General features: G+C 43.1%; 1 protein-coding gene across 11 annotated transcripts in view; it reads left to right on the forward strand.

Annotated features, from left to right (window-relative positions):
* Positions 1–26,658, forward strand: part of SEMA3D (semaphorin 3D) — a 195,190-nt gene that overhangs the window by 121,201 nt on the left and 47,331 nt on the right. For all 11 annotated transcript variants that reach the window (XM_005304502.5, XM_005304501.5, XM_065553614.1 and 8 more), the window contains one exon: positions 5,986–6,128. In XM_005304502.5, coding sequence (XP_005304559.2) covers positions 5,986–6,128 — 143 coding nt within the window. The remainder of the gene's footprint in view (positions 1–5,985; positions 6,129–26,658) is intronic.

Genomic DNA, 26,658 nt, shown 5'->3' on the forward strand with positions numbered 1-26,658 from the left:
AAACCACTATGAATGCTTTAAATTTGCTTCCTAAGTAACAGACTGCTTTTTCTTGCCCATTTAAAACATTTTAAAAGTAATAAACCCTGTAAAAAAATATATTTATACCCAGCCATCCTCAAACCACACACACAGAGTGGCACAGAAAACTTCACCCACAATCCTAATACCTTTCAATGAGGAGATATGAAAGTGTCCCCTTTCAGCCATCCATTCTCTTTAAAAATGTGGCAACACTGGGCCCTGATGCAGCATGACCATGTGACTATTATGGGTGAATTGTAAAACCAGAGCTCCTGACCGTAGGGGTAAGTTGACTTCTCCATAGTTATCCTCTGAAAGGGATCATTGTGCCTGTTAACCCTTTGACAAGAGTTTACTCTTTCTTTCACTCCTCTCTCTCCTCCCATGCAGTTGCCTCACCTTTCTATTCACTTGTGCCCATTCCCCTGTCCCAGTGTCTTTCCTGAGTAAAAAAGCCATATATACAACCACTAAAATATCCTTAGCCCTCCCCAGGCTGTAAAACTGGGATCCTTCCAAGCAGGTGGAGAATCTCCTCTCCTTTAGGCCTTGCTGAGCTCCCTCTCTGCTGTCTCCTGCTTTCCTCCCTTGGCTGCCTCTGTACCTGTTCTGCATCACCTCTCTTGCTGAGTGCCAATCCGCCGGCTGCTACACTTCCTGAGGTCTGGCAGTGAAGGAAGGCAAGGCATGTTCAGTTTGCAGTCCAGAGCAGGAGAGGGTTCTTAGAAAGTGAGGCAGGCCTGCTCAGGCCAGGACTGGCTCCTTTCAGGAGTTTTGAAGTGGCCTGGTCCCTCACTAGCCAATTTAGAACCCTGGACATTGACCAGTACTTATGGCATAAACATCCTTAGGATTAGCCAGTTTCCTAAGGGGTAACGTATTATCACAGAAAAGATTTAATGTTGTTGTGAGCTGATGAATTTAGTTGTTACAGTTCTAGCACTACTGTTGGTATGCATGGCACAGACATATTAGAAGGTTCCATTTCCTGCCCAAAAGAACTGAGACCCAGATCCCCAAAGGTGTTTAGGCACCAATTAATGGGAATTAGACGCCTCAATACCTTTGTGTTCTGTGCCTTACAACCTAACAGTCCAACCCTGCACACACTTACCTACACCATTAATTTCCACTTGGGCTGTTCAATGGCATCAAAAAGTTACCTCTGTGTGTGTGGTTAGGATTGGGCCCTAAACAGGCAAGGGACCAGTAAATGGGTGCAACATAAAGCAAAGAAATTGAGAGTTTTGTATGTGTTTTAGTTTGGCTTTTTAGACCATCTTTTTTTTTTAATTTATTTTGTTTTCCCTAAGAGGTAACATATTTGTGAGAATTCTGTAAGGACAGTGTGCATTATATGAATATGGCTGAGTTTTAAAAGCAACTTAGTATGTTAGGCTGTGGTGAGGATACTCTCTCATACCAAGTAAATAATGAAGCCCCCAACATCTCTGTCAGGTTTTTCCTCTCTTTCCAGCCGTATTTAAGGACTACAATTATAGCATGTCTGAAACTTGACAGAGACAATCCATGCATTGTTCTACATTGGAATACATAGAAACTAGCTGTTTTTAATGTTTTAAAATGATTCTGTTAAGGCTGAGGAAATTCTAACTACTATGATTGTTTTTTGCACTATATACTGTACCATAATATTCAGTGCATCACTAGTTTATTAAGTAATATTAACAATCACATACATTTTGTGCTTTCAGCAGATTTTGGTGCTAAGAAAATATTTAGGTTTAAAATCACTCCAGAATCTAAATTCACTATCCATTTACCAGGCATATGTTAGACCTCTAGGAATGGTTGTACATATTTAAGTAATTGTATAATTAGCAATAAATTACTTGCAGGGGTGACTCATATTTTACTTAGGATAAGTGAAAAATATATGGCTTGGGGGGGCGGGGTTGAGTGCAGAGGAGATTGTGCTATAATGCATGTTAGCATTTTAAGTTTTAATTTTTTAGTAAAATGTTCTTTGAAGCAGTATTTTTCCTTCTTGTGGAGGGAAAAAACAATGCAGAAGGCAAAGATTTCTGGGACACCATTAGGTCCTGTGCAGTGCATTGCCTTCACATCCTACTCTTGACTGCATTAATAGCAGCCTTTCAGAAGAGACGAGATGAATAAACCTTCAAACAAATTCACACCCACTGGGACTCTTATTCCTGCACAGAGTCCCACTGACGTCAGGAGCAGATTTACCATAAAACAAACTGTGCGGTGACACTGGGCCCCCAATGACAGGGGGGGACCCAAAATGCAGGACAAATATCTGACAACCTGCCCCTGAGTCATGGTCAGCGGCGTAGCAGGGCTCAGGTAGGCAGGCTGCCTTCATGCCATGGCTGGTGGCCCCACATCGCTCCCAAAAACAGCCGGCTGCTGGCACGTCTCTATGCACCCCTGGTGTGGGGGAGGAGGCTCCGCACGCTGCCCCCACACCGGGCAGCACAGGGAGACCTGTTGTCCCCCTCCCCCCAAGGGGCATGCAGAGACGTGCCAGCAGCAGGGCTAAGGCGGCTACCTGTCCACTCTGCCTCCCTCCCTCCGTGCCACACTGCGGCCCCTGGAGGGGGGGTGTCTCTGCGCACTGTCCCCGCCCTGAGCACCGACTCTGCAACTCCCATTGGCTGGGAACTGAGGCCAGCGACTGCGGGCAGTGGTGCACGGAGACCCCCTGTCCCCCTCCCCTGCCTAGGAGCCTCTGCCGGGGGGGGGGGGGGGTGCCAGTCACTTTGGGAGCTGTGCCGCCTGAGTTAAGCGCCACCCCATTTCCCCACCACCACATCTCAACCCCCTGCCCCAGCTCAGAGCCTGCACCCAGCACCCAAACTCCCTCCCAGAACCCGCACCCCTCCCGCTCCCAACCCCCCTGCCTCAGCCCAGAGCCCACACTTAGCACCCAAACTCCGTCCCAGAGCCCAACTCCTGCACCCCCCCCCTGCATCCCAAGCCCCTGCCCCAATCAGGGTACCTCACTTTATTTTCATTTACATCCCATAACTTATAAAATAGGAGGAGGATAAAGAAAAAAAGAATGTTCTTTTTCTTGGCTGGGTCCCGAGGGGGAGGCCCTGAAAATGAAGCTATGCATAGGGCCCCACTAACTCTAAATCTGCCACTGGCTGAAGTCAATGAGCATGTGGATCTATTCTCAGGATTGGGCATTAGACTGAAGCTCTGTGGATCTGTCTTGTCCAAGCCAAGCAGATTCTTGGCAAGATAGCCAGTGAAAAGGATTGTATGAGAATTGAAGAGTCCTATGGCAGTGTGCCTGGCTCCTGAACCATGCTGTCTTTGATCTGTCCACACACACGTATACACCAAGCAAGTGCACATTCTTCCCACTTGTCCAGGGAGCTAATGCCATTGTCAGAGTTAATGTCTCCCTGGATATCATTAACCTCCAGGGGTTTGTTCCACAATGTAGAACTCATGGGAAGCACGTATCACGGAGTAGCTGCCCCTCTTCTATACCCATGCCCTCTAGAGGCCCAAAATCATAGTGTTGGTGCAGCGTGTCTTCCACTAGCTCATGCTGCTTCAGATCTGCTCCCTTCACTTCCCTGCTTTCTCGGCCTTTCCCACTCCTTTGATTCCCTCTGCATCCGGGCCTCATGAGTCTTAATACGACTTACTCAGTTGAATAAACTTTATTGAGCCTCTTGACCAAGCAAGCCTATAATTTTGGATTGGAGCATTGTTTAAAATAGGTTATCAGATACAACACCAGGGATATAGAGTGAACTTTCTATAGTTTTATTGCTGCTCCCAGAAGGACATCAGAGCAAATTACAAAAGGTTTATGCAATACCAGGATATACTGTATCATCTGTTACCAGGACTTTTATCATCTCAGTGCCTTATTGTTTCCTTATACACACCTCAACAAATGAAATCTTTACAATCTTTCTATTGAAATTAGTCAGGTTTTTGAATGAAGACAGACAATATGATTGAGAATATAAACAATGATTTAAAATGCACAATTATGCCATTTGTTCTCTCTACAAAACATACAAAAACCATATCAGAACTGATTATAATTTGTTTTTCTATATGGAGTGTGAACAGGATACTAAAGATGAGAGGAAGATCTCACTTGTGGAAAAAATATATTTTGTGTGTGTGTGTGTGTCATGTTTATTACATTGATTTCTATGTCTTTGTCTGTGTATGATTACCTTTTCCAGTTTATTTGTTTGGATGTAACTTTCAACTTTAATGTTTTCAATTGTGAATTTAAATCCTTGAATATTGTATTACTTAAGTATTCCTGTTCCTTTATTCAATTTGTTTGAGATTGCTTTAAATATGTTCCAGGAACTGATATTTGTGCATTTGTTTTTGGATTCCATTTGCCAAGGAAACCAGTAAAATTGTAATTAAAAAAAAATCAGAATTCAGAGTTTAGCTCTGCAGATGTGGATTTTTTTAAACAAATCTGAAAGTAATAAGGATGTTGTCAAGGTATTTTTCAGAATTTGCTATTTGTTTATTTTTAACTAGCTCTATATGCTGATAGCCACCTTGGAAGCACATTAATGCTATTGATTTATTAATGGCTAGGGCTGGTATTTTCAAAAGAGCCTGAAAGGGGCTGAGTGGGAGTTAGGCACCCAACTCCTCCCTTAGGCTCATTTGAAAATCCTAGCCCAAATGATCTACTGCGTCATTCCAATTTTACACTGACATGTAACTCCATGGAGTCACACCAGTGTGAAACTGGAGTAATACGAATGTTATTCTGGCCCATACATTTCGCTCTCTGGCATCAGTGTGCATACTGAGAATTTAAACAAACATATTTAAATACAAGTCAGTTAACTTCTTACGGAGGCAGAAGAAAACATCATTCCCTGCAAACGACCAGTTCACTGCTCACTCACTCAACATCTTCTAGTCTTCGTTTTGCCCCTCTTTCTTACCCCCTAGCCAAACAACTGGGAGAAAAGATGATCCTTCCACTGTACCCGGTGAGGGCCAGAGATACTATGCTCTATCTGACCAGCCTGGGAAATGAATTCGAGTCAAGGGCCTACTCACGCTGAGGTAGTCTGGTCACTGGCCCACCTCTTGTTCAGTGCAAAGGACAGTTATCTTAAGTGCTCCCAGAGGATCTCAGTCATGTAGCAGATCACAAGGACATCTTAAAGCAATTTCCCTAAATATTTCCCCCTCTATTTGTGTATTTGAATTTTGTTGCTTGTTGTTGCTTTGCTAGCTAAGGTGGCTGGCATTTTGTTACTTTCTGATTTGAATGCACAAGAAAGTGAAAATGCCAAGTTATTAAACCTTTGAAAATGAGACTGGAGAGCAGAACAGGGATATATGAACCAATTGTCTTAGTGAGACACTCTCAACACTGTTGACTTAGTAAGGCCATCCTAGCACATGTGCATAGGAAACTATTGTCTTAGTACAGCTGTTATTAATATCTGAGCTTAAGTCATGCAAACAAATAGAGGTTATATTGCTCCCTTGCATACTGTCTCTCGTAAACATTTGTGGTTTCCTACATCCCTGGACTACTACTAAGTGCTGCCATTTTTAAATTAGATAACTGTGTAATATAGTGTGTGATTTTGGAAAACCCGCTTAGCAGGAAACAGGGTAACAAAAGCAGCAAATCAGCTGTATCATAGGTATTGATTTTGGATTTAAAAACCTTGGCATTAACCCTGTAAGCTCACAATGGCAGACAATTATGTCAATGCAGGGTTCTGCAACAGAATATAGCCTGAAGAATAAAAGCTACCCTATTAGATGTAAATACTTTTGGGGTCAATACAGTCTTGTGACCAGACTTCTCTCAGATGTGCTTATGATGACTCCTTGATTTCACCATGATCTGCTTCATGGACACAAACGCAGAATCTTGGTCTCAAGTATTAGGAGTTCTTTTTTTATACTTTAATAATTTGTTTTTGTTTTGGGGGTTTCTTTTAGGAGCAAAATTTATTGGAACCTACCCCATCCCGGACACATACAACCCAGACGATGACAAAATCTATTTCTTTTTCCGAGAAATATCTCAAGATAGCAGCACATCTGACAAAGCGATCCTTTCCCGAGTTGGAAGAATTTGTAAGGTGAGAAATGCACATTCTTTTTTTCCCTCTTTTTTTTTTTTTAAAAAAGGAAACTTTAATTTGTTTCTTTAAGAAATCTCAATTTTGTCCAGGAAGGAAATAACCTCACCCATAGTACCGTCTAAGTAATGTGCAATAACATGGATTACTAATGATGTCTAAAATTCACTTGCCTTAGCTGTAAAATAGGCTTTATACTTAGTAAATCAGCATATTTTTTGGAAACATAATATTTTCATCATCGATAATGATGTATCTAAATAGTGATTGATTAATCTTCAGCTACTCTATGGTGAGAGCCTTTGTTTTGCTGTCTCGGTTAAGGCTAAATCCTAAGCATCTGTGCAAAGTCAGAGTACACGAGCCTTTTGTATGGGGTATGCACTGGCTTAAGGGGAAAATAGAATCCCAGCTGAGGTGGGGAGCATCAGTGTATCACCCCCACAAGTATTACTAACAATGTCTTTTTTGTTCTGTGTTTGCACCACACCTAGCCTATGATTAGGGCCCCTAGGTGCTACAATAATAGAAATAATAAATAATAGTAATAACGACCCATACACTACTTTAGCTGATGTGTTCTTTGTACCCAGCCGGCATCTCCTTTCCCCAGCCATTACTGTAATCCATAACACTGTAGCGATAGATGTTCTTACTGCAGATTCCCTGTGCTCCAAATGCAGTATTTTTGTGATCAGTTCCACGGATTTATGAAACTTTGGTAATGATTAAAAAAGCTGGGCTTTTTCAAAAAAGTATGGACCAGATCATTAGAGATTGTGTTTTTGATTAAGTTTCCATGGAGTGGCCAAAGTCATGTTGGAAACATGAGGAACTCCAATGTCACATTGGCACTGTTTAGTTTCTTCATCATGTTTTGGAATAGTCTCAATGTCTGTATGTTATTACACTTTGAAAACATTATGCTTTGATTATGAGACGGCCCATGTCTCAGCAAAATCCCTGTATGTAGTAATCTCAGAGGTAAATCTGCTGCATTTCTATGGTATCGTTGTACAGCTTTCTTCATTTGCTGGTATTCTGTAGCGTGTTGCCTGATGCATTAGTTAGCATTACTGACAGTGGGCGTTAGGTTCCTAAGAAAGACCCTTGAGGAAAAAAGCAATTAACTGCAAGACTTCTTGATTCAGAAAGAGAAATGAAGAGGAAAAAATGAGCTAGAAAGACATGCACGCACAGGAGAACAAAGAACTGGACACACACACCTGTGTGGATGCCTACCCAGGACTGATCTTCTATCCACGAAGAGTCACAATTGAGACTTCAGCGACCACTGGGTCTACAAATTTTCAGTATTGGGTTGACAAATGTTTGCAACAAACTGAGCAACCAATTCTCTGTAGCAGTTCGTGTTTAGCCAAACAAGAGAATGGGCAAGCTTCGACTGGGTTTTTCACAGCAGTATAATTAATGAAACACTGACAAGGCAAACAAATATAATTTACTACTAGATGTGGCTTTTGCTGATTATGGAAGTACTTAATGCATTAGGGGGGAAATGGTTAGGTGGAATCTGCAACGCCAAGGCACAGAGAGATTATATTAAACTAAGATGCATTAATAGTAGACGTCCAGCTTCTACTGAGAAAAAGGACAGATAAGATATCATAATAAAAGCAAATGTACTGTAAAGAGACCCTAATGACCAGGCATAATTGAGTCTCAAATGAGATCAAGTTTCTAGGCTAGTGGTGTTATAGGAAATAATGTCTTGAGCTTTATGTTTTCGTTTTGCCAGTCAAATGAACATTATAGGAGAACTTCGAAATAGCTAGTTCCATTTTATTATATACATGTGTAACTCCCAACATTGGGAGCTATGAACACGTATAGTAATGTGTATATACACCAAAATAGAGATGGTTGCTCGACGTACGGGACCAGATATTCCAAAATGCTCAGCAGCCACAGTTGGTGTCCAATTCTCAAAACAGCGTAGCCTCCAGCAGCTCCTGTTAAACACACAGAGTGGGAGCTAACGGGTGAGGAACATTTTGAAAAATCTGGCTGCTTCATGTAGGGACCTACATGGGAAGTGCTGGGTGCAGAACTCTCTTGAAGAATCTGTTTTGCACTGTTTGTGCATGCGTCTTGATTATACTTATTGTAGTATAAATATAGTCCAAATGGGTAAAGCATAAACTCCCGACATCTGGTTCAATTGTGTCTTCTCGGGATGCCTTGACCTGCAGTGCCAAATCTGGTCGGCTTAATTCTCTATGCCTGCAGACACAGGTGTCCGTATCTATGGTTAAAACCAACAATGAGTAATTTAGTGTGGTTGAAAGTTCTACTTGCCCTGCAGCATTACTTGATAATAAGCTTCAACTAATCTAGACAATTTTCCTTAAATTTGAGCTTGTGTCTTCCTTCCACTACGTCCACAGCAACACAACATACTGCTATATGTCAGGAGACCATGAACTATTTAAATGATCTGCTTGTAATGGTGTGTATAATTCCAATTCCTTCGACTGGAGCTTCACCACTCTGCCTCACTGTTCCCTAAGGCTCTTCCTACACTTTGGTGTTAGAGGTACATGCTGAAATTAGAATAGGCAGTAAAAACACAAAAAGACTTGTGCGTTTAATATAACAGGTTAGTCAGTAGAGTCTACTCTTTAGCTAGTATTCATTGGTTGAACAATATAGTCTCACACTGATCCTCTCCCTTAGGGAAGTCTTCTCTGGAGAGCATTCCTCTTTCCCAGCTATTTCTAGACCTAAAAGATTACAATATCTCACTTGAAGTTCTTTGCCCAGAGTCAAACAGCTGTCACTTGCCCTGTTCAGAAGACTGTTCCTATATTTACTATCTTAAAGCATGCTTTGCAATAACACTGCCACCAAAGCATTAAAAAGCGCTCATTTAGGTTTACGTCACTTGCCTTCTGTATATCACTGGGGGATATAATTATAAACTGGGAGGAAGTGCTTTCAACAGTCACTTACAGACTAAAATGTATAATTTATCATGACAAATGGCATTTCCTATTTTTGGTTTTAACACACACACACACACACAAAAAAAAGGTATCATCAGCTTATCTGCAGTACCTGGAATTTTTTGTTCTGCTTAGGGAAAACAGAATGTTCCCACTAATATCAAGTGTAACATGGCTAATTTGCTTTCATTCAAGGTAGGATTATTTGTGAAAAGCAAAAATCAGACTTAAAGATTAATCCTATCTAGATTTTTATGTATATGTTTTTAAAAAATATAGAAAATGTATTACACTTTGTAGGAACCTTTTTTCCATTAATGTCACAAGACCATATCCTCAGCCAGTGTAAATTATTGTAGCTCCATTGACCTCAAGTCAATTTGCACCATTTACATTAGCTAATGGCATGGTACATATATTAGATATTCAGGGTCAGATTTTGAAAACTATTGTGGTTTCTGTAAACTGTCACCTTTGCACCCAAATGATAAACTTTAGTCACACATGCACACAAAGCCTTTGCATGTATATCAATTGTAAATTGATGGCAAGCGGATTTTGTTCATGGAAATGTCATCATTTGTATGCAAAGCTGCACATATAGAAACACATTGAACCATATAGAAACCTGCCAAAAGCACCTTAGAAAAATAAATCCAAACTTACAACAGTCCACTAGGAAGGTAAGAATTTCTTTTGAGATAGTTTTTTTTTTTCAGTTTCAGTACATTTTCACAAAGTTACGTGCCCGCTTCAGTATATTGTAATGTAATGGACGTTGTCCAAGATCATTAAGGCTCAGTGTTAAAGTAAAAAAGTCATGATGTCATTCCTTGAAATCCATCCTACGGTACATAAGGAACTAGCTGAAGCAATCTCAGAAACGGTTATCTTTGAGAACTCCTGGAGGACGGGTGAGATCCCAGAAGACTGGAGAAGGACAAGCATAGTACCAGTCTTTAAAAAGGGAAACAAAGAGGACCCAGGGAATTAGAGACTGGTCAGCCTAACTTCAGTACCTGGAAAGATACTGGAACAAATTATTATATAATCGATTTGTAAGCACTGAAGGATAACAAGATCATAAGGAATAGCCAACACGGATTTGTCAAGAAAAAATCATGCCAAACCAACCTAATTTCCTTCTTTGATAGAGTCACTGGCCTAGTGGACAGGGGAAAAGCAGTAGATGTGATATATCTTGATTTTTAGTAAGACTTCTGACACCGTCCCCCATGACATTCTCATAAGTAAACTAGGGAAATGTAGTCTAAATTAAATTATTATAAGGTGGATGTGACCAAAAGCACCCCGTATTCATACCATACACACCATTGTAGTAATCTTTATACAAAATATGCCTTGTAAGATATAATTTGAAAATGAATAACTTGCTGGTCAGTTGTATCATGGTGAAATGTATGCAGCAGCATTATATGTAAAGATGTGAATTCCCCCTGTGTGATGTTATTAGCACAGGTTCAAAACCAGACAGTCCTGCCTCCGCAAAAGTTGTTAAACAGGTCTATCTAAACAAAGGAATGTGTGTTTTTGTCAATTTACATATATGTAATAAACAGGGTCCTCAAAACAGCAAGGGGAGGAGATGGTAGGAAACAGAACAATTTGCATGTTAACAAACATAAGTGGGGGAAGAAAGAGCATGCAGCTTCCTTCACCACCAGACACCATGTTGCCCTCTTCTCTGTTTGGATAAATTAATGGAGATATCCTATCTCCTAGAACTGGAAGGGACCTTGAAAGGTCATTGAGTCCAGCCCCCTGCCTTCACTAGGCAGGACCAAGTACTGATTTTGCCCTAGATCCCTAAGTGGCCTTCTCAAGGATTGAGCTCACAACCCTGGGTTTAGCAGGCCAATGCTCAAACCACTGAGCTATCCCTCCCCCCCTTCACTTCATAGACTTTGCTTTGAAGTGCAACCTTCAGAAGAATCCACTTCAAAGATTCACTGGACTATAAAAGAAAACTCCAGTTTCTTTCTTTTCACCTAAGAAGACAATGGCACCAGCACCTTTGAGCCTCAGGGAGAGCTCCTGACCAAGGAAAGGGTCAGTCTCCATTTTAAACAAAGCCTTGTACCGAAATTTGCTAGATGAAGTTTTAGACTTTTAGATGTGCGTTTTCATTTTTATTTGCTAAGTAACCATTTCTAAGGGCTTGTCTACACTGGCAATTTACAGCGATGCAACTTTCTCACTCGGGTGTGAAAAAGCACCCCCCTGAGCGCAGCAAGTTTCAGCGCCAATGTAGACAGTGCACCAGCACTGAGAGCCGTGCTCCCAGTGCTGGTTGCTATGCCCCTTGTGGAGGTGGGTTTTTTAGAGCGCTTGGAGAGCTCTTTCCCAGCGCTGCACCACAACCACACAAGGCATGTTAAAGTGGTGCTGCGGCAGTGCTTTAGCGTTGCCAATGTGGACTAGCCCTAAGTGTTATCCCTTATCCTTGAATTCACTTAACAGCCGATCTTCTTTTGTTAATAAACTTGCTTTATTTTTAATCTAAACCAATCCAATGCTGAACTGTTTAGTAATTCTAGTTAAAGTAACAAACTGTTGAATATTGATTCCTTAAAGGGAACAGCAAACCTTAAGATCTGGACTGTCCAGAACACACATTTTTGGGAAAATTCAGGATTGGAGGTGGGGGGAGGCTACCCTACAAGCAGTAAAGTAACCAAGGATGGTGCAAGCCAGAGTGGGACTCTGGGGCTATAGACAAGCTGCTGCCATCAGAGCTGCGGAACCAGGATTGTCTAGCACACAGATTCTCAGAGTGTGTTTTGCATGCTGGTAGACTGGGTGTGAGCAGCCCATGTTGGGAGCTACAATGGCAAAGCACACAAGGTAAGAGGGCAGGCGGAGAAGCAGCCCTTTACTGGCCTGGATTGCATCCCAGAATGTGACAGTGGTGTAGTCGAAGCAGGAGTTGCACACAGCTTGCTAATTTAACTGTGGTTTACTCTGCAAGCACAGTGAAATCATTTTTAGTGATTCTCAAGTGAAAAGACTGGGAACAGTTAAAGAAAGGTTACAGTTTTATTATTTTCTATTAGTTTATTTTGGGCCAGGGAAATAGAACAAAGGAAAGTTTAAAGATGAGCGAGAAGCAGAAAAGGCAGGAGCAAGAAAGAGGCAGATGCTGAGCTCCCCAAGAAGCAGTTAAAAGAGCTGTATGCACAGTGAGATCAATCAGCAGCTGATCAGAAGATGTCGGAGCTGGTGACCATGCTGCACTGATATGCCAGGAGGCAGGATAGAGCACCTGCTCCAAACTGGGTGCCAGAAGGGGTCCCTTTTTCTCCTATACCACTTGCAGGCAACCAAGCAGATGGTTCTCCAGACAAGCCAGCAGAGGTAACAGTGATGGCAAGAATTTCAGAGCTATGGAGGCTGGAGTGGAAAAAGCTGCTCGTGAAAGAGAGATGGATGGAGCTAGAGGCCACTTGTCTAAGTGAAGAGGCAGAGCTGGAGCAACAGAAGTTTGCTGAAGCAGAGCTGTGTAGCGCACAGACTCTCAGAGTATGATCTGCGTGCTGGCAGGTTGGTTGTGCGCAACCCAGGTTGGGACCTACAACAGCAAAGCATTGTAAGGCACTCAGTGTTACAGGGCAAGTGGTGACACAACCTCTCATTGGTCTGGAGTTGCACCCCTGGACTGCTACATCCCGTGACAGTCGGTTCACAATTGGTGGAAAGACCGTACTCAAAGGTAGTTATCAATGGTTCACTGTCAAACTGGGAGGGTGTAGCTAGTGGGTCCCATGGGAGTCTGTCCTGGGTCTGGTGTTGGGTCAATATTTTCATTATTTTCTGTGATATCACCTACACATGCTGCTGGACATGGATGGAGATGTTTTTTATTTCTTTGATCATTGGTCCAGGACCAATTCTAGGAAGCATGTCCTGCTTTTGAAAACATTTGTGCTGATTTGCCAGCAAAACACCTCTGCAACACCCTTTCCCAAAGGTTTTTAGCAGTCAACATCTCATGGGCTTTATAGGCTTACACATTAATGTTTGTACCACTTGACAGCTTTCAGATGTCAACAAGCAGAATGATGTCATTTTAAGGTCTGATACCTTGGACACATCCAAGGCAGGAAGCAAGCGCTATACAACATTTGTTTCTAACCCTGATGATTATGAAATATCTGACCTTAAGCTATGTCCGTTTTTTTGGACTAGCTTTATTTTATTGGCTCTGGTGAAGGCATGATGAAAGAAGGTCCCTGTATAATTTTCAGATCCTCATGGGTGAGTTTCAGCACTGCAGTCACCAGTTTGTGTGAAATTTTATGTATTGCAACATTAAGTCAAAAATGTAAGTCATGCTAATGTAGAAGAGGAATACATAAAATGTACTGAACCTTAGTGAGAGAGAGAGAGAGAGAGAGAGAATAATTGTGATAGGGTTTCAGGGTGCAATCCAGGCTAGTGAGGGGTTGTGTTACTTCTTACCCTATAACCCTGAGTGCCTCCCAGTACTTTGCTGCTGTAGCTCCCAAGTTGGGATGCCCACAGTGAGCAACAAGCATGCAGTTCATACCTTTAGTGTGAGTATATGGCTGCAGCCCTGGTCCAGAAGCTCTGACCCCAGTAGCTGCCAGCTATACACCAGTCACACTGCCTGATCTCTACCAGCCTGAGTTACTGCTTGCAGGGTGACCCTAACACACTCCCAGTCCTGAATTTTCCCCAAGCCATGTTATCTTGGGCAGTTATCCTATTTATTTATTTACTTACTTACTTCAAGGAAGGCTCCAGCCATTGAATAATGGGCTGTCGGCTGCTTGTGGCTCAGGCTGAGTTGTTGCTTGCTGAGGAGGCTGTCACTCGCCCTGTGGTAATGACTCAGGAGACCCTAGGGGATGTTGTGAAGGCTTCATCTGCACTTTCATCTTGTGTTTTCATGCTCTAAATCTACATCTCGTGGTTGTGAACACTGAGCTCACCTTGTGGCTAGGTGAGAAATCAACATATCCCAGCACCGCTTTGCCCACTTCTTTGAAATGCTTCAGAAGAACAGTTCACAGTGTAACTATTTAAACCACTTAAACCCAGGTCTCTTATTTGACATTGCACTGCATGACCCAACTAGTCGCCAGACTTTCCTGTAGCTTCATGATCAAGTATGTTACAGCAAAAAAGATTGGCGAGTTATAAAATGTATCATGTTAATAGGTTTTATGTATTTAGACAGTATAGTTCATTTTAATTAAACAGAGAACAAGAGAATGCTGGGACACATAGATGCTGGTCAAAGACAGTGAGCAAGGATTTATACAGGAATGGCCATGTTAAAAACACCTTGTTAGCGTTTTTGAGTAGATGACCTATGACAGCTAACTGGAGTAAAGCATAAGCAGGCAGGACTTGAACTTCAATAAGGCTTTTCATTGAGTATTGAATGATATTTTTGTCCAGTTCTGCAATCACCTTTTCCTCACTTGAAACTCCCATTGAAGAGTAAGCAGACCTATGGCATTGCTGAACCCTTACCAAGTGTTAAGTGTTACTAATTTCTCCCTACTGTTACTCACACCTTCTTGTCAACTGTCTGTAATGGGCCACTCTCTTACCACTTCAAAAGTTATTTCTCCTCCCTTGGTATCCTGCTGTTAATTGATTTATTTCATTAGACTGACTTAACACTTGGTAAAGCACCCCACATCCTTTCATGTATTTATACCTGATTCTGTATCTTTTACTTCATACATCTGATGAAGTGGGCTGTAGCCCACGAAAGCTTATGCCCAAATAAATGTGTTAATCCCTAAGGTGCCACAAGGACTCCTCTTTTTTTTTGCTGATACAGACTAACATGGCTAGCACTGAAACCTGTCTCCAGATAAAGACATACTTACCTGTGGTCTTAATACCTAGAAATGAATTGGAATGCAGAATTCCATCTTTATCCATCAAGTCTAATTTAACAATAACCCTTAAACAACAAGCTCCTAAAATTCACCCCAGTCCTGCAATGATTCTACAAGGGTGAACCCCTGTGTTTGTGCTCATTGGGTGATTGAGGCTGTACTATATAATTGTAGACAGTAAAACCTACTACTTAACCTCCCCTGTGCCTTTTATAAGAAACAGCATCACCCAGGCCCAGACAGTGGAGCCAGCGTGGTTCCTTGGATGGGGCTTTGGAGTGGCAGGTAGGAGGCCTAAGTTCATTTCTGGCTCTGCTGTTAATCTTCTGTGTGACTTTAGACAGATCACTTCACCTCTGTACTTGCATTTCCCCTCCCACCGTTGTCTTTGTCATCTGTTAGGTTGTAAATTCTTCAGAGCAGGGCCTCTGTCTCCCTGTGTGTTTGTACAGCACCTAGTATAATGGGGCAACTCAAACAATAATTAGCAGAGGGGGAGGAGAGTTCAAGGAGTCCCCTCCCTCCACTTTAGACATGGGCACAGCTGCCTGGAAAGCCTTTCTTGCACCCCCTGGGTCAGTGATCAGACACTCCAGTGGCTTGGGTCAATGGCAAAACTGGCTGGGTGTGCTGGAAGGAGTGTGACAGTGGACATTTTTGTAATCTTTTTAATGGATCCTCAGCTTCCCTTATACTTTGCATGGCTACCTAGTGGTGGTGTGGGGGGGGGGGAGGAATTAAGTTTGCAGGCAAAGAGACGTGGGTGGGTGTCACCTGCCTGTCTGGGTAGAATGAATAGAATCATTACGGGACAGCTGAAACCAACCCAGATCAACAAGGAGTCCAGAGAGACAATGCAAGCTCCAATGACTCATGGATCAACACTCTCAGCGGGGAAGCAGAGCAGCTGGAGAACAAATGACTGGAAGGTTTGAGGTGGGGGATAAGTGTTGGCTTCTGGAGGAAGTTGGATTTTCTCTCACCTTGGAACTGGCTAAGGAGGTGAGACTGAGAGAGAGAGAAACACAGAGCCTAAAAGTGGAGTTTACTATGGCTTGTCTGGGGCTCTGGGCTGACCAGAATGGTCTATGCTATGCTTTAACCTTCATTTCTCTGTGCTCACCTAAGGGCTTCCTATGCTGTGTTCCAGTTGACTAATAAACCCAACTGTTTTGAAAACATTGCTTAAGTGTCACTGTAAATGCTTGGTGAGGTGCATTAATCCCTGAAGAATGGACAAGTCTCTACCAGGGGGTCTGTCTCCGTTGGACTCGTTGAACAGAGCTCATGGTGTAAAGCAGGAGTGCTGAAGCCCCACAGGTGCAGTCCCAGGAGGTGGTGGCCTAACCTGAAGAAAGAGTGAGACCCCTTTAGGGTCTGACATATCGACAGGGTTCCTCCAAGAGACTGTTCCGAAGCTGGGAGAGTACCACCAATCCTGTGGGTCCATGACAGGGAGTATAGTGAATTCTTTGCCCCATAATAGTGATTAAAAGTGCTCTTTAATAGTAGTAGTATGATAGTGTGTTGCAGTCCCAGCCAGCATTGGGGCCCATTGTGCTAATCTCTGTACAAACACATAGTGAGAAACAAACACTACTCCAAGACAGAATTATCCCCATGGGAGACTGAGGCAGAGAGAGAGAGAGAAAGTGACTTGCCCAAAGTCATATAGGAAGCCATGAACTGACCAGGACTCGCAAAGCCTAACCCAGAGTCTAAACCACATGACCATCCTTCCTTTTATTTATACTTGTGTATATTTTTATTCTCTCTCTCTCTTTCTCCCTCCCTCTCCCACCCTTCCTGTGTTGCTTATCTTCTTAGGGCCTGATGTAGAGCCCACTGAAATCATGGGAGTCTTCCCATGGACTTCAATGTGCCTTGACTCAGACCCTAAAGATAAAAAGCTCTTGGAGGAAGGGACTGCACTTCCTGCATGTGGCCAGTACCTAGCACAGCTGGACAATGCCGGAATAAAAATATTAGACAGTAATACTTAGAGAGTCACAAAGGAATTGTGTGTTTGGAGGCATAAATTTATTGACATTACAATGTTGGCAGTTTCTCAATAGAATTTTATTGGTCTGCTGGAAACTTTTCCATAGTGCTGCTCTCTGTTGCTTAGGATTTTATTTGTTTTTGGTGGATCTATCACTTAGCTAGAGCTCCAGGGTCTTTTGCGGTTCCAGCTCTTTTCATTTTGTTTGCTGGTATTTCTTTTTGTTCCTGAAAGGAATTCACTTTGGATGGTCCTTTTGCATCTTGCCACAGGCACTAATTAATAGCCGCCTCCTTTGAATTCCACTCATTGTCTGATTTGATTTATGCAGCTGTTCAGGATAATTACTATCTTTAAAGTTTTATGTATTACATTTTCTGATGTCTTCAATGTTTACTGGTTTAAAAAAAATGCATTTTCTGTTTTTACATTCAGTGTTATTTACAACCCAAATGAGAGATTAAGAATCAGTTAGGTTCAGGGCCGGCTCCAGGCACCAGCCGAACAAGCTGGTGCTTGGGACGGCAGATTGAACGAGGCGGCATTCCGCCCAATCCTAGGGTGTCGATTGAAAGGGGGCAGGAATTGACAAAGGTTGTAACTGCTCTATTTACTGGTGGAATGAGCCCAGCCCATGCCAAGAAGTAGTCACAGTCTAGTAAAAAGAAGAACAGGAGGACTTGTGGCACCTTAGAGACTAACAAATTTATTAGAGCATAAACTTTCGTGGACTACAGCCCACTTCTGCATCCGAAGAAGTGGGCTGTAGTCCACGAAAGCTTATGCTCTAATAAATTTGTTAGTCTCTAAGGTGCCACAAGTCCTCCTGTTCTTCTTTTTGCGGATACAGACTAACACGGCTGCTACTCTGAAACCTTTCACAGTCTACCCTGTTTCCCCGAAAATAAGACATCCTCCGAAAATAAGGCCTACTTACAGTTTTGCCTCTCGTTGTAATATAAGGCATCCCCCCGATAATAAGACCTCCCCGATAATAAGGCATCCACCGATAATAAGGCATTTTTCATTTCTGAAAAATAAGACATCCCCTGAAAATAAGACCTAGCGCATCTTTGGGAGCAAAAATTAATATAAGACACTGTCTTATTTTCAGGGAAACAGGGTAGTAGTAATTTTGGACACCTCCCTGCTCTTGGATTCTTAGGTAACACAGTAGCTACTGCTGCTTTCGATATCTGCGCTTAGCTGTGTGAGCACAGCCTTTGCTCCAGGATGCAGACTTCACCACAACACTTCTAACTACTTAAACCCTTGCAATTTGCTTGGAAATTTCAGCTACAACAAAACATGCTTATCTATCTGCTGATGGGAGTGCATTGGCATGAGCACAATAGTGTCCTGTGAACCACATAAGTTTCCCATTTCAATTCATTGCATTGGTTCTTACCTGGGCCTAATCTGGGAATCCATTACCTTAGAACATACCTCTTTTCCTATTCAATCACTACAACATCTGGGGCACTTTTGCTGACAGTCTCTAGATTCTCCTGAGTGAGGACTGAAAGTAGGGAGCTTTTGGTGTAGGATCCCAGTCCATCATGGCATCTTTATAGGACTATAGAGTCCTGTCTATAGCACATCTTGGCCAAACATCTTGAAGCTTCAGTGACACATGGAAGGGGGGCTATTTTATTCTGTTTGTCTTTTGTGGATGGTTTGATTTAATATCTCACTGCACTCAATCATTGTCAGGCAGGGCCGGCCCACAACATTTTGGCACCTGAGGCAGGGAGCTGAAATGACGCCCCAATACCTCATTGCTTGGGCCAAAACTTTGAAAGGTCTCAATTCTGCCTTCTTCTTGTTCTACTCCTCTCATGGTACTGCTCTGCTACCTACCCCAATAAAGGAGAACTAACAACTTAAAATGCCTTGTTCAAAAATTTTAAGTAACACTTAACTTTCAAAGGCCTGAACAGCAAATGTAACTTTCCCTGTCCGCATAGTAAACACTGGCATTTTTATCTGTTTGAATAATCAAAGTGGTGCTTTCCGTGCCTTCTTGGTTGCAAAGATTTGAACTGCTTCCTCAAGGTCCACAGTCTGGGCCAGCTCATGCTCTATTGAGATGGTTGCAAGGCCGACCAGCCTCTCCTGTGTCATTGTGGAGCGTGGATGTGTTTTTATTAAGTTCAGCTTGGAGAAGCTGCGTTCTCCACTGGCAACTGTTACAGGAAGTGTTAGAAGTATTCGCAGAGCAACAAAAGCATTTGGAAAGAGGGTGGTCATCTTATTTGTGCACATATATTCCAGAACAGCCTTTGGAGTTGATCCTACTGAAATGTATCTTGAAAGAGCTTTCAGTTCATCCCCTAAATCACTCACATCAATATCACACATGTCATCATGTGTCAACACTGTCCCTAGTGCCCTGCATTGCTGGTGTAGGTCTTCTTCAGGTATAGTGAGGAGTTTTGGAATATCATACAACATCCCAAATTTACTGCTGTGTTCCTTGAGCTGCATGAAACGTTCTTCAACTGACTGTATTGCACAATCTAGCACCTGGTTAAAGAATTCAACTTTGAATTGTTGTTTGGGGGTCTCTTATGGGATTATCCCATGCCTCGTAATGAAAATGTCTTCTTCTTCGGTGACTCTTGTATTCTTGAATGGGTGGGAAAATAGCTTCAGCGTGAAGTTCCTCTGCCAACTTCTGTCCACTCTTCAGAACGTTTTGAAATCCCTCATCTGACCTGTAAGATTGTAGGTATGACTTTGCTTTGTCCAGTTGTTCCATTGCTCCAGATATATCAAGGTCAACACCTTGGAGTCTCTTGCCTACAACATTTATTTCAAAACAATATGTCATGCCACAACACTAAGCCACACAGAAATTTAAAGTAATGTATGTTTGGTGATTCCATTTCCCTCTGCCACTGTTCTCCCACGAACAGTTCCTGTCATAGCATTATCCTCCATAATGGCAACTATGGCATCATCTGTCTTCCCAATTTGGTATTTGATAGGCTTTATTGCCTTCACTCGACTTTCCCATCGTGTGGCACTCAGTGGTTTCAGTGTCAGAGAGGATGTTCCCAGATGTTGCTTCAAAATTTGCCATCGATGAGTTGATGTAGAGAAAAATACATAGATGCTTTGAATTACATTAACAAATTCAGCAGCCTCACTAGAAGCTGATGCTGCATCACTGACCACCAAGTTCAATGAATGAGAACTGCATGGGACAAAAAAAAGCTCCAGGGTTTAACTCTTGGGTCCATGTCTGCACTCCTCTGTTCTTTCCTCTCATGTTGGCACCATTATCGTAGCCCTGACCTCTCATGTCAGCTATCGCAATTCCCGTATCTTCCAGCTTTTTGAAGCACATTTGTCATACCAGCGCCTGTTGTATTATCAATGTCAATACATTCTAGAAAATGCTCTCTGACAGTCACCATTGCAGGGACATTTTCACTAGGTTCTGTTGTTGTTACAAAACACACCATTAAAGTCATTTGTTCCATATGGCTGATGTCCAGAATAACAGAATAATATCTTGCTGACTTCAGATCTGCCACAATCTTCTGTTTGACTTTTGTTGCCAGTAACTGTCTGATCTCATTTTGAATTGTTTTTCCAAGGTATTTGTGTTGTACATTTCTTGGGTGGTGACTCTTCTTAGATGTTCCTGGAGTACAGCATCAAACTCAGCCATTAGCTCCACAATTTTAAGGAAGTTTCCATTGTTTGGCACATACAGCTGATCTGAAGTGCCATGCAGTGCTAGGCTTTGGGTAGCAAGAATTCTCACAATGGCAATGAGCCTTTTCAGAACATTTTGCCAGTAAAGAGACTCTGATGCAATCTTCTCTTGATGCTGATCATCTATGGTGGCCTTTAACCGTAGTCTCATCTCAAGCTCTTTCCACCTATGGAATGCTCTCTGTTGATTTCCTGCCTTCTCATGGCATGCCAGATTTCTAGCCAGATTTTTCCAGTCCTTTGTTCCTGTAGAACCGAATGTGGCTGGAACATCAGACTGGAAGAATTTGCAACAAAAACACTATGCAGCATTCTGGGTTTTTGAGTACATAAGCCATGGTCTCTGCACTTTGTCACATTGGGGATTTCACGCCAGTAATGTGTTGGATGGAAACTTCTATTTTCATTGTCTTTGGGGAACATGAAGTTTTTCACTTGCTGTGGCCCATGCAGTACAAGGAAGTCCCTCAGGGTAATGCTCAAATGGGTCCACAGATCATCTACACTTACGGAACTAAACTCAGCAGCAGCTGTTTCTTGCACCTCCACCACACTCAGCTCTGATCTACACTTTTCTTCAGGAATGTGCATGGTTACATCCATTTGAGATGGAGATATGGCTGCTGCAGTAGCTACCAGGTCACCTGCACTCTGACTAACTGGAAGATCAGGCATCTCCTCACCACTCACATCCTCACTGGGTCTGAAAGGCTCATCGTGGACATTTGTGTCTATGTATCTCAGGAGAGCTCCGTCCTGCTTAGATAGAAAAGCTTCCTTTGATTTCTTTCTTTTTCTGAATGCTGCCCCAGAGGGGCGTTTTCTTCTTTCACTCATGACTGCTGTTCTGTGCCAGCTATAGTGGCTCGCAACACTCAGTTGAAGGGGACAAAGCAGGCTGGTAGCAGGGCCTGAGTGAGGGAAGATATCAGCGTCTTAAGGGCCTAACTGGCTCCTACTACTTCAGTTGACTGCCCGTTCTCCTCAAGTGGGTTCAGGGAAGCAGCAGGAAACAGGAAGCTCTCTCAGAAGCTGGTGTTAATCAGTCCAGGCTCCTGGGAGTGCTAAAGAGGTACATAAGAGGATCCTCCTCCTCTCTTTCCCTGCAGCTCCTGCTGCTTTCTGTTATTCCCTCACACCTGTTCTCCTGCCTGCCTGTTATGTCTCTTGTGCCCTCCTTCCTCCAGCACAGTACTCCACCATCTCTGTGCATCTAGAGCAGAGAGAATACATATGCACCAGCCGCAGACACAATCTTCTACACTCTGGGTCCTAGTGGCGCCCTCCCACAGTCTGGCACCTGAGGCGGCCGCCTCAGTTTGCCTCATGGTAAGGCCTGCTGTCAGGTGCTCAAAAGCGACCCCAATGGGTAGCAGATCACTAAATTAATATAACAAAACCTTCAGAGGCTAGGTGAGCAGTAGATTGGAAAGAGGGTAAAAGAGAAGGGAAGGGAGGAGGGAAAGGAGAGAGCAAATTAAGAAAGGGAAATTCAAAGTATGGGGGGAAAAAACCTGGGAGAGGAGGAGACTATGCAGGTAGGAGAACAACAAGAAATAACTTGAAATGGGGAGATCCTCAGCCATTTCCTCAGCTGGTGTAAACCAGCACAGCTCCATCATAGGTGTAGTTTGACTGCAGTATTGTTTTTGGGGAGGTTGGGGGGGGAGCAAAGCACGTGCATGCACACACACGTGCACGGTGAAGCCAGCTCCCTTGGTTCACTGGATCTCTCCCCTGGCCTGGAGTGGTACCTGGGCAGCCGGTACTGGGGGAGATGGGCTGGCTTAATGGGGAAGTCCCAGCTGCTGCTGGCGGCCACTCTGGCACCGGCGGCTGTAGTGATGTCGCTGCTTTGGTGTTGCTGAATCTGCCTCCCTGCTGGGGCTACTGCTGCTGCCGAGGGGACGCCATATGCTGGGTTCCTGCTTCCCCCTGCCCATTCCTGTATCCCCTTCTCTTTCCCTTCCCCTCCGCCTTCCTCTCCCCACTGCCCCCTGACCCATCCTCCAACCCCTTCCCTTCCCCTTGCCCAATGCCACTGTCTCTTCCCATCCCCCACTCCATACTCCTCTCCCCCCTGCCCCACCTCACCCCCTTGCCATGCCCCCCATGGGCACTCACTGCTGTACAGGCTACAAGTAGGCACTAGAACCCAGGAGGTGGTGTCCAGCTGCTGAGGCAGCAATCCAGAGCGCAGGGGAAAGGCTGTGGGGGGGGGAGGCGCAGTGTGGGAAGGACAGAGTCCCCCTCCTGAGAAGGTTGAGCAAACCCTGCTCTGTGCTCGCACAAATGGGGGGCGGGAAGTGGCACGTGAGCCCGCGTGACGCCCTCCCCACACGTCGCCTCTGTTTGGGTGGGGGGGGCAAAATAAAGGGGCTTTCAGCCAAAGAAATCAGTAGATTGGGATGCAGAAGAATAGATACTGTAACCAGGGCCGCCCAGTAGGGGGGGCAAGTGGGACAATTTGCCCCAGGCCCTGGGCCCCGCAGGGGCCCCGCGAGCCCTGGCCTGGTGGCGGTCCGGGTCTTCGGCGGCTTTTCGGCGGTGGGTCCTTCAGTGTTGCTGAAGACATGGAGCGACTGAAGGGCCCCCCGCCACCGAAATGCCGATGAAGACCCGGACTGCCGCCAGGTGAGTACAAGTGCCGCAGCTCCCCCGCTTTGCCCCAGGTCCCCTGAATCCTCTGGGCGGCCCTGACTGCAACGAGATGAGAAAATGGCAGGAGAGGATGGTACAGGATGAATTTAAGTGTATGTGTCGAGAGGAGGCGGGGCGGGAAGAATACTCTAGTTTTTCAATCTAAAATTATAGCCAGACTAGTCACACCACATGAGCAGCCCAAAGGTATCTGAAATCTTATCTCTAAGTATCACTGTCTATAGCTCCTGAGAACACTGGCTTAGTACTGTTTACAATCCACTTTGTTGCATTACACAAGAAGGCACTTAAAGCTGCATATTTTTCTCTACATAAATAAAGATTTAATTAGCACTTACTGCTTTGTAATCTCACAAGTTGTAACAGATACCAATGCTTCCGCCTGAAATGCCTTCTTCTGTAATATAAAGAAGTGCCTGTAAACTCTGCTACTCAGGTGTATTTGGGAGTGAGAGGCAGCTTTAGATACACTGCCAGCTGGAAAGCAGATAATTTACCTGGAGTCGCCAGTCTGTTATAGTAAGACTAAAAAAAGACAGCACACACAAATTAACTAGTGAAAAGGGAAGCCTATTCATTAAGATTATAAAAAGTTAAATTAATATATTCTAAGGCCAGAAAGGACCACTGTGATCATCCAGGCTGACTTCCTGCATTCCACACTAGGCCATAGAACTTCCCCAAAATAGAGCATATCCTTTAGAAAAAAAAATATCCAATCCGAATTTAAAAATTACCAATGATGGAGACTCCTCCACAACCTTTGGTAAATTATTTGAATGGTTAATTATCTCCAGTATTAAAAATATATGCCTTATTTACAGTTTCAATTTGACTTGCTTCGACTCGGTACAGTACATTAAAGAGATATTGTAACTATTAGAGATGGTAAAAAATAATAATGATGGAACGATTTTCTGCCATTAAAATGCAGTTGCATTGAAATCAAGATGTTTTGCTAGAACATGTGAATTTCAACAAAATTTTCAACAGAACAAAGTCAAAGCTAACTCTTTCAACCTTCACTTTTTGTTTAGATAATGTTGAAATGCTTCATTTTGACTCCTGTTTCAATTAATTTCATTTTGACTTTTAAAATATAAATTTTAATATGCATTATAATTATACAGTTTTGATATTATCAAAGTGATTTTTTTACTCTATCTATAATAAATGTTTCAACATTATCTAAATTAAATGTTTCAATGGTAATTGATTTTTTTTAAAATGTTTCTTCCATGGGAAATTTCAGCTTTTTGTTATGATTTAAAACAAAACCAAATTTTGAAACATCTGAATTTTCTGTGGAATGGAAATTCCAATTTCTACCCATCTCTAGTGACTATTCAGATATTTGAGGCAACACTGAAATTAATACACTGTACTAAGAAATATAATGCCCTTGTCAAATCAAGAAGGCACGCTCTTCAAAAGCCAGAATATAAAATGTGTATGAGAGATTAAGGCTGAATCCTGCAGATTTTATGTGAATAGCTCTACTGCTGTGCAAATCATATCTCAACAAACTGAAGGGCTCATTCAGCTCTCATGAACGGGAACAGAAAGACTCTCATTGACTTTAAAAGGGAGATGGCTCAGGCTCCAAAATTGTAATAATAATTTACACAATTAAGAACTTTTGGCACTCAGTTCATATTAGAAACTGCAACTGATCTTTCTCATTCATGTCAACATCAAAATGTAAATGTAGATGCATTTGAAGCCCTTGCTTTCTAGCTACAAAATTCATATGTCTCTTTCTGATTAAAAACAAAGAGGAGTCTTTCTGATCTGCAATTTGCAAGTACCAGAACAAAATATGTGTTTTCTAAACCATGTGGTTATAGGTAAGTTATCTGAGCATTAACCTTTTTTGCAAGTAAAATCTATCACACCACTATTGATCTCGGAGTGTACGGATTAAAAATAAAATTAAATGATATATTTTCTTCAATCACTTTATGGAAATATGTAGATGACATTAATGTAGCTGATTCAAAATTCACAATTGTGTGCCTTGGAATCCACTAGACAGCAAAACAGATGGCAGTACAGCAATAGAACACCTGAACCTAACCAGGGCCGGCTCTGGCTTTTTGGCCTCCCCAAGCAAAAAAAAAACCCAAAAACAGTGATCTGTGCACCGGAGCACGGGTGCAGGGGGACCGGCTAGCGGGGGGGAGGGGAAGGGAGCGGACGGGAGAGAGAGAGAGAAGGGGGGTGGCCAGGGCTACAGCGGGGCGCTGCCACGCGGCCCCTCGCACCGCCTGCCGCCTGCTGGGAGGACTCCGCTCCGGTCGGCGGGGAGGGAAGGACGTGGGCTGTCCTGCCGGGCTTGCTGCAGGGCGCTCCCATCCTCCGCGTCGCCGCCCCCTACAGTGCGGCCGGAGTGGAACAACAACAACAACAACAAAAACAATCGACATTTACTTTTTCTTTTTTCAGCTCAATCTCCTCTAGAAAGCTATCAGAGCAGGCATTAGAAAAGCAAAGAAACTGCATCATTCAGGTGTGGTGGAAAAGAGATGTAGAGCTGAGTGTTCGCTAGATACTGATGTTTAAAAAAAACAACCATTCCCTCACGTCTCCCCTGTGCCTTGCTCTTTGTGTCTCACTGCCTCTTTCACCCAGAGGTGCCTGGAAGGATAGGAGCTGCTGCTGGAGGACAGAGGATGTTATGAGTGGAACGGCTTTTCCATTTTTAATTTCTGTAGTAGAAATTTTCATTCTGTAGTTACTTTATAGAGCACTTGATGATAATCCAGGTAGAGCTGGCAGGTCGCAAGATGCTGACTTTCCTCCTTGTTTCAATATGTGAAATAAAATATTATTGGCAATGTGTAACATAGGTTCAGCTGCTTGCTGAGGCACCGATCAAAGTACTTAAGCATATGCTTAACTTTAGGAACTGAATGGGACTGCTAATGTGTTTAACATTAAGTTGGTGTTTAAGAGCTTTGCCTGATCAGACTTGAGGATTGTGAACCACATTTATAGAATTTCCAGTCTGTAGTTGCAGCGGAATGTCTTTATATTCTTCTCTCATCCTCTCAGACATTCCCCTGCTTCCCCAACATCACTCCAAATCCTAGACAGACATTTAGAAACTACTTGTAGTCTTTTGAAAATGTGCAGCATCAACTAGTGAGCTAAGAAGGGTACTCTGGTGGAAAAGATAGATATAATTTAGGTGAACAGAATGGCATGAAAAGCTCGGAGCTATTTACTGTTTATGTATGTTTGTTTGCTTTTGCCAGAATGCTCAGCTGTTACACCTC

This window comes from Chrysemys picta, chromosome 1 (genome assembly GCF_011386835.1).
Source record: "Chrysemys picta bellii isolate R12L10 chromosome 1, ASM1138683v2, whole genome shotgun sequence".
In the NCBI taxonomy this organism is placed as follows: Eukaryota; Metazoa; Chordata; order Testudines; family Emydidae; genus Chrysemys; species Chrysemys picta.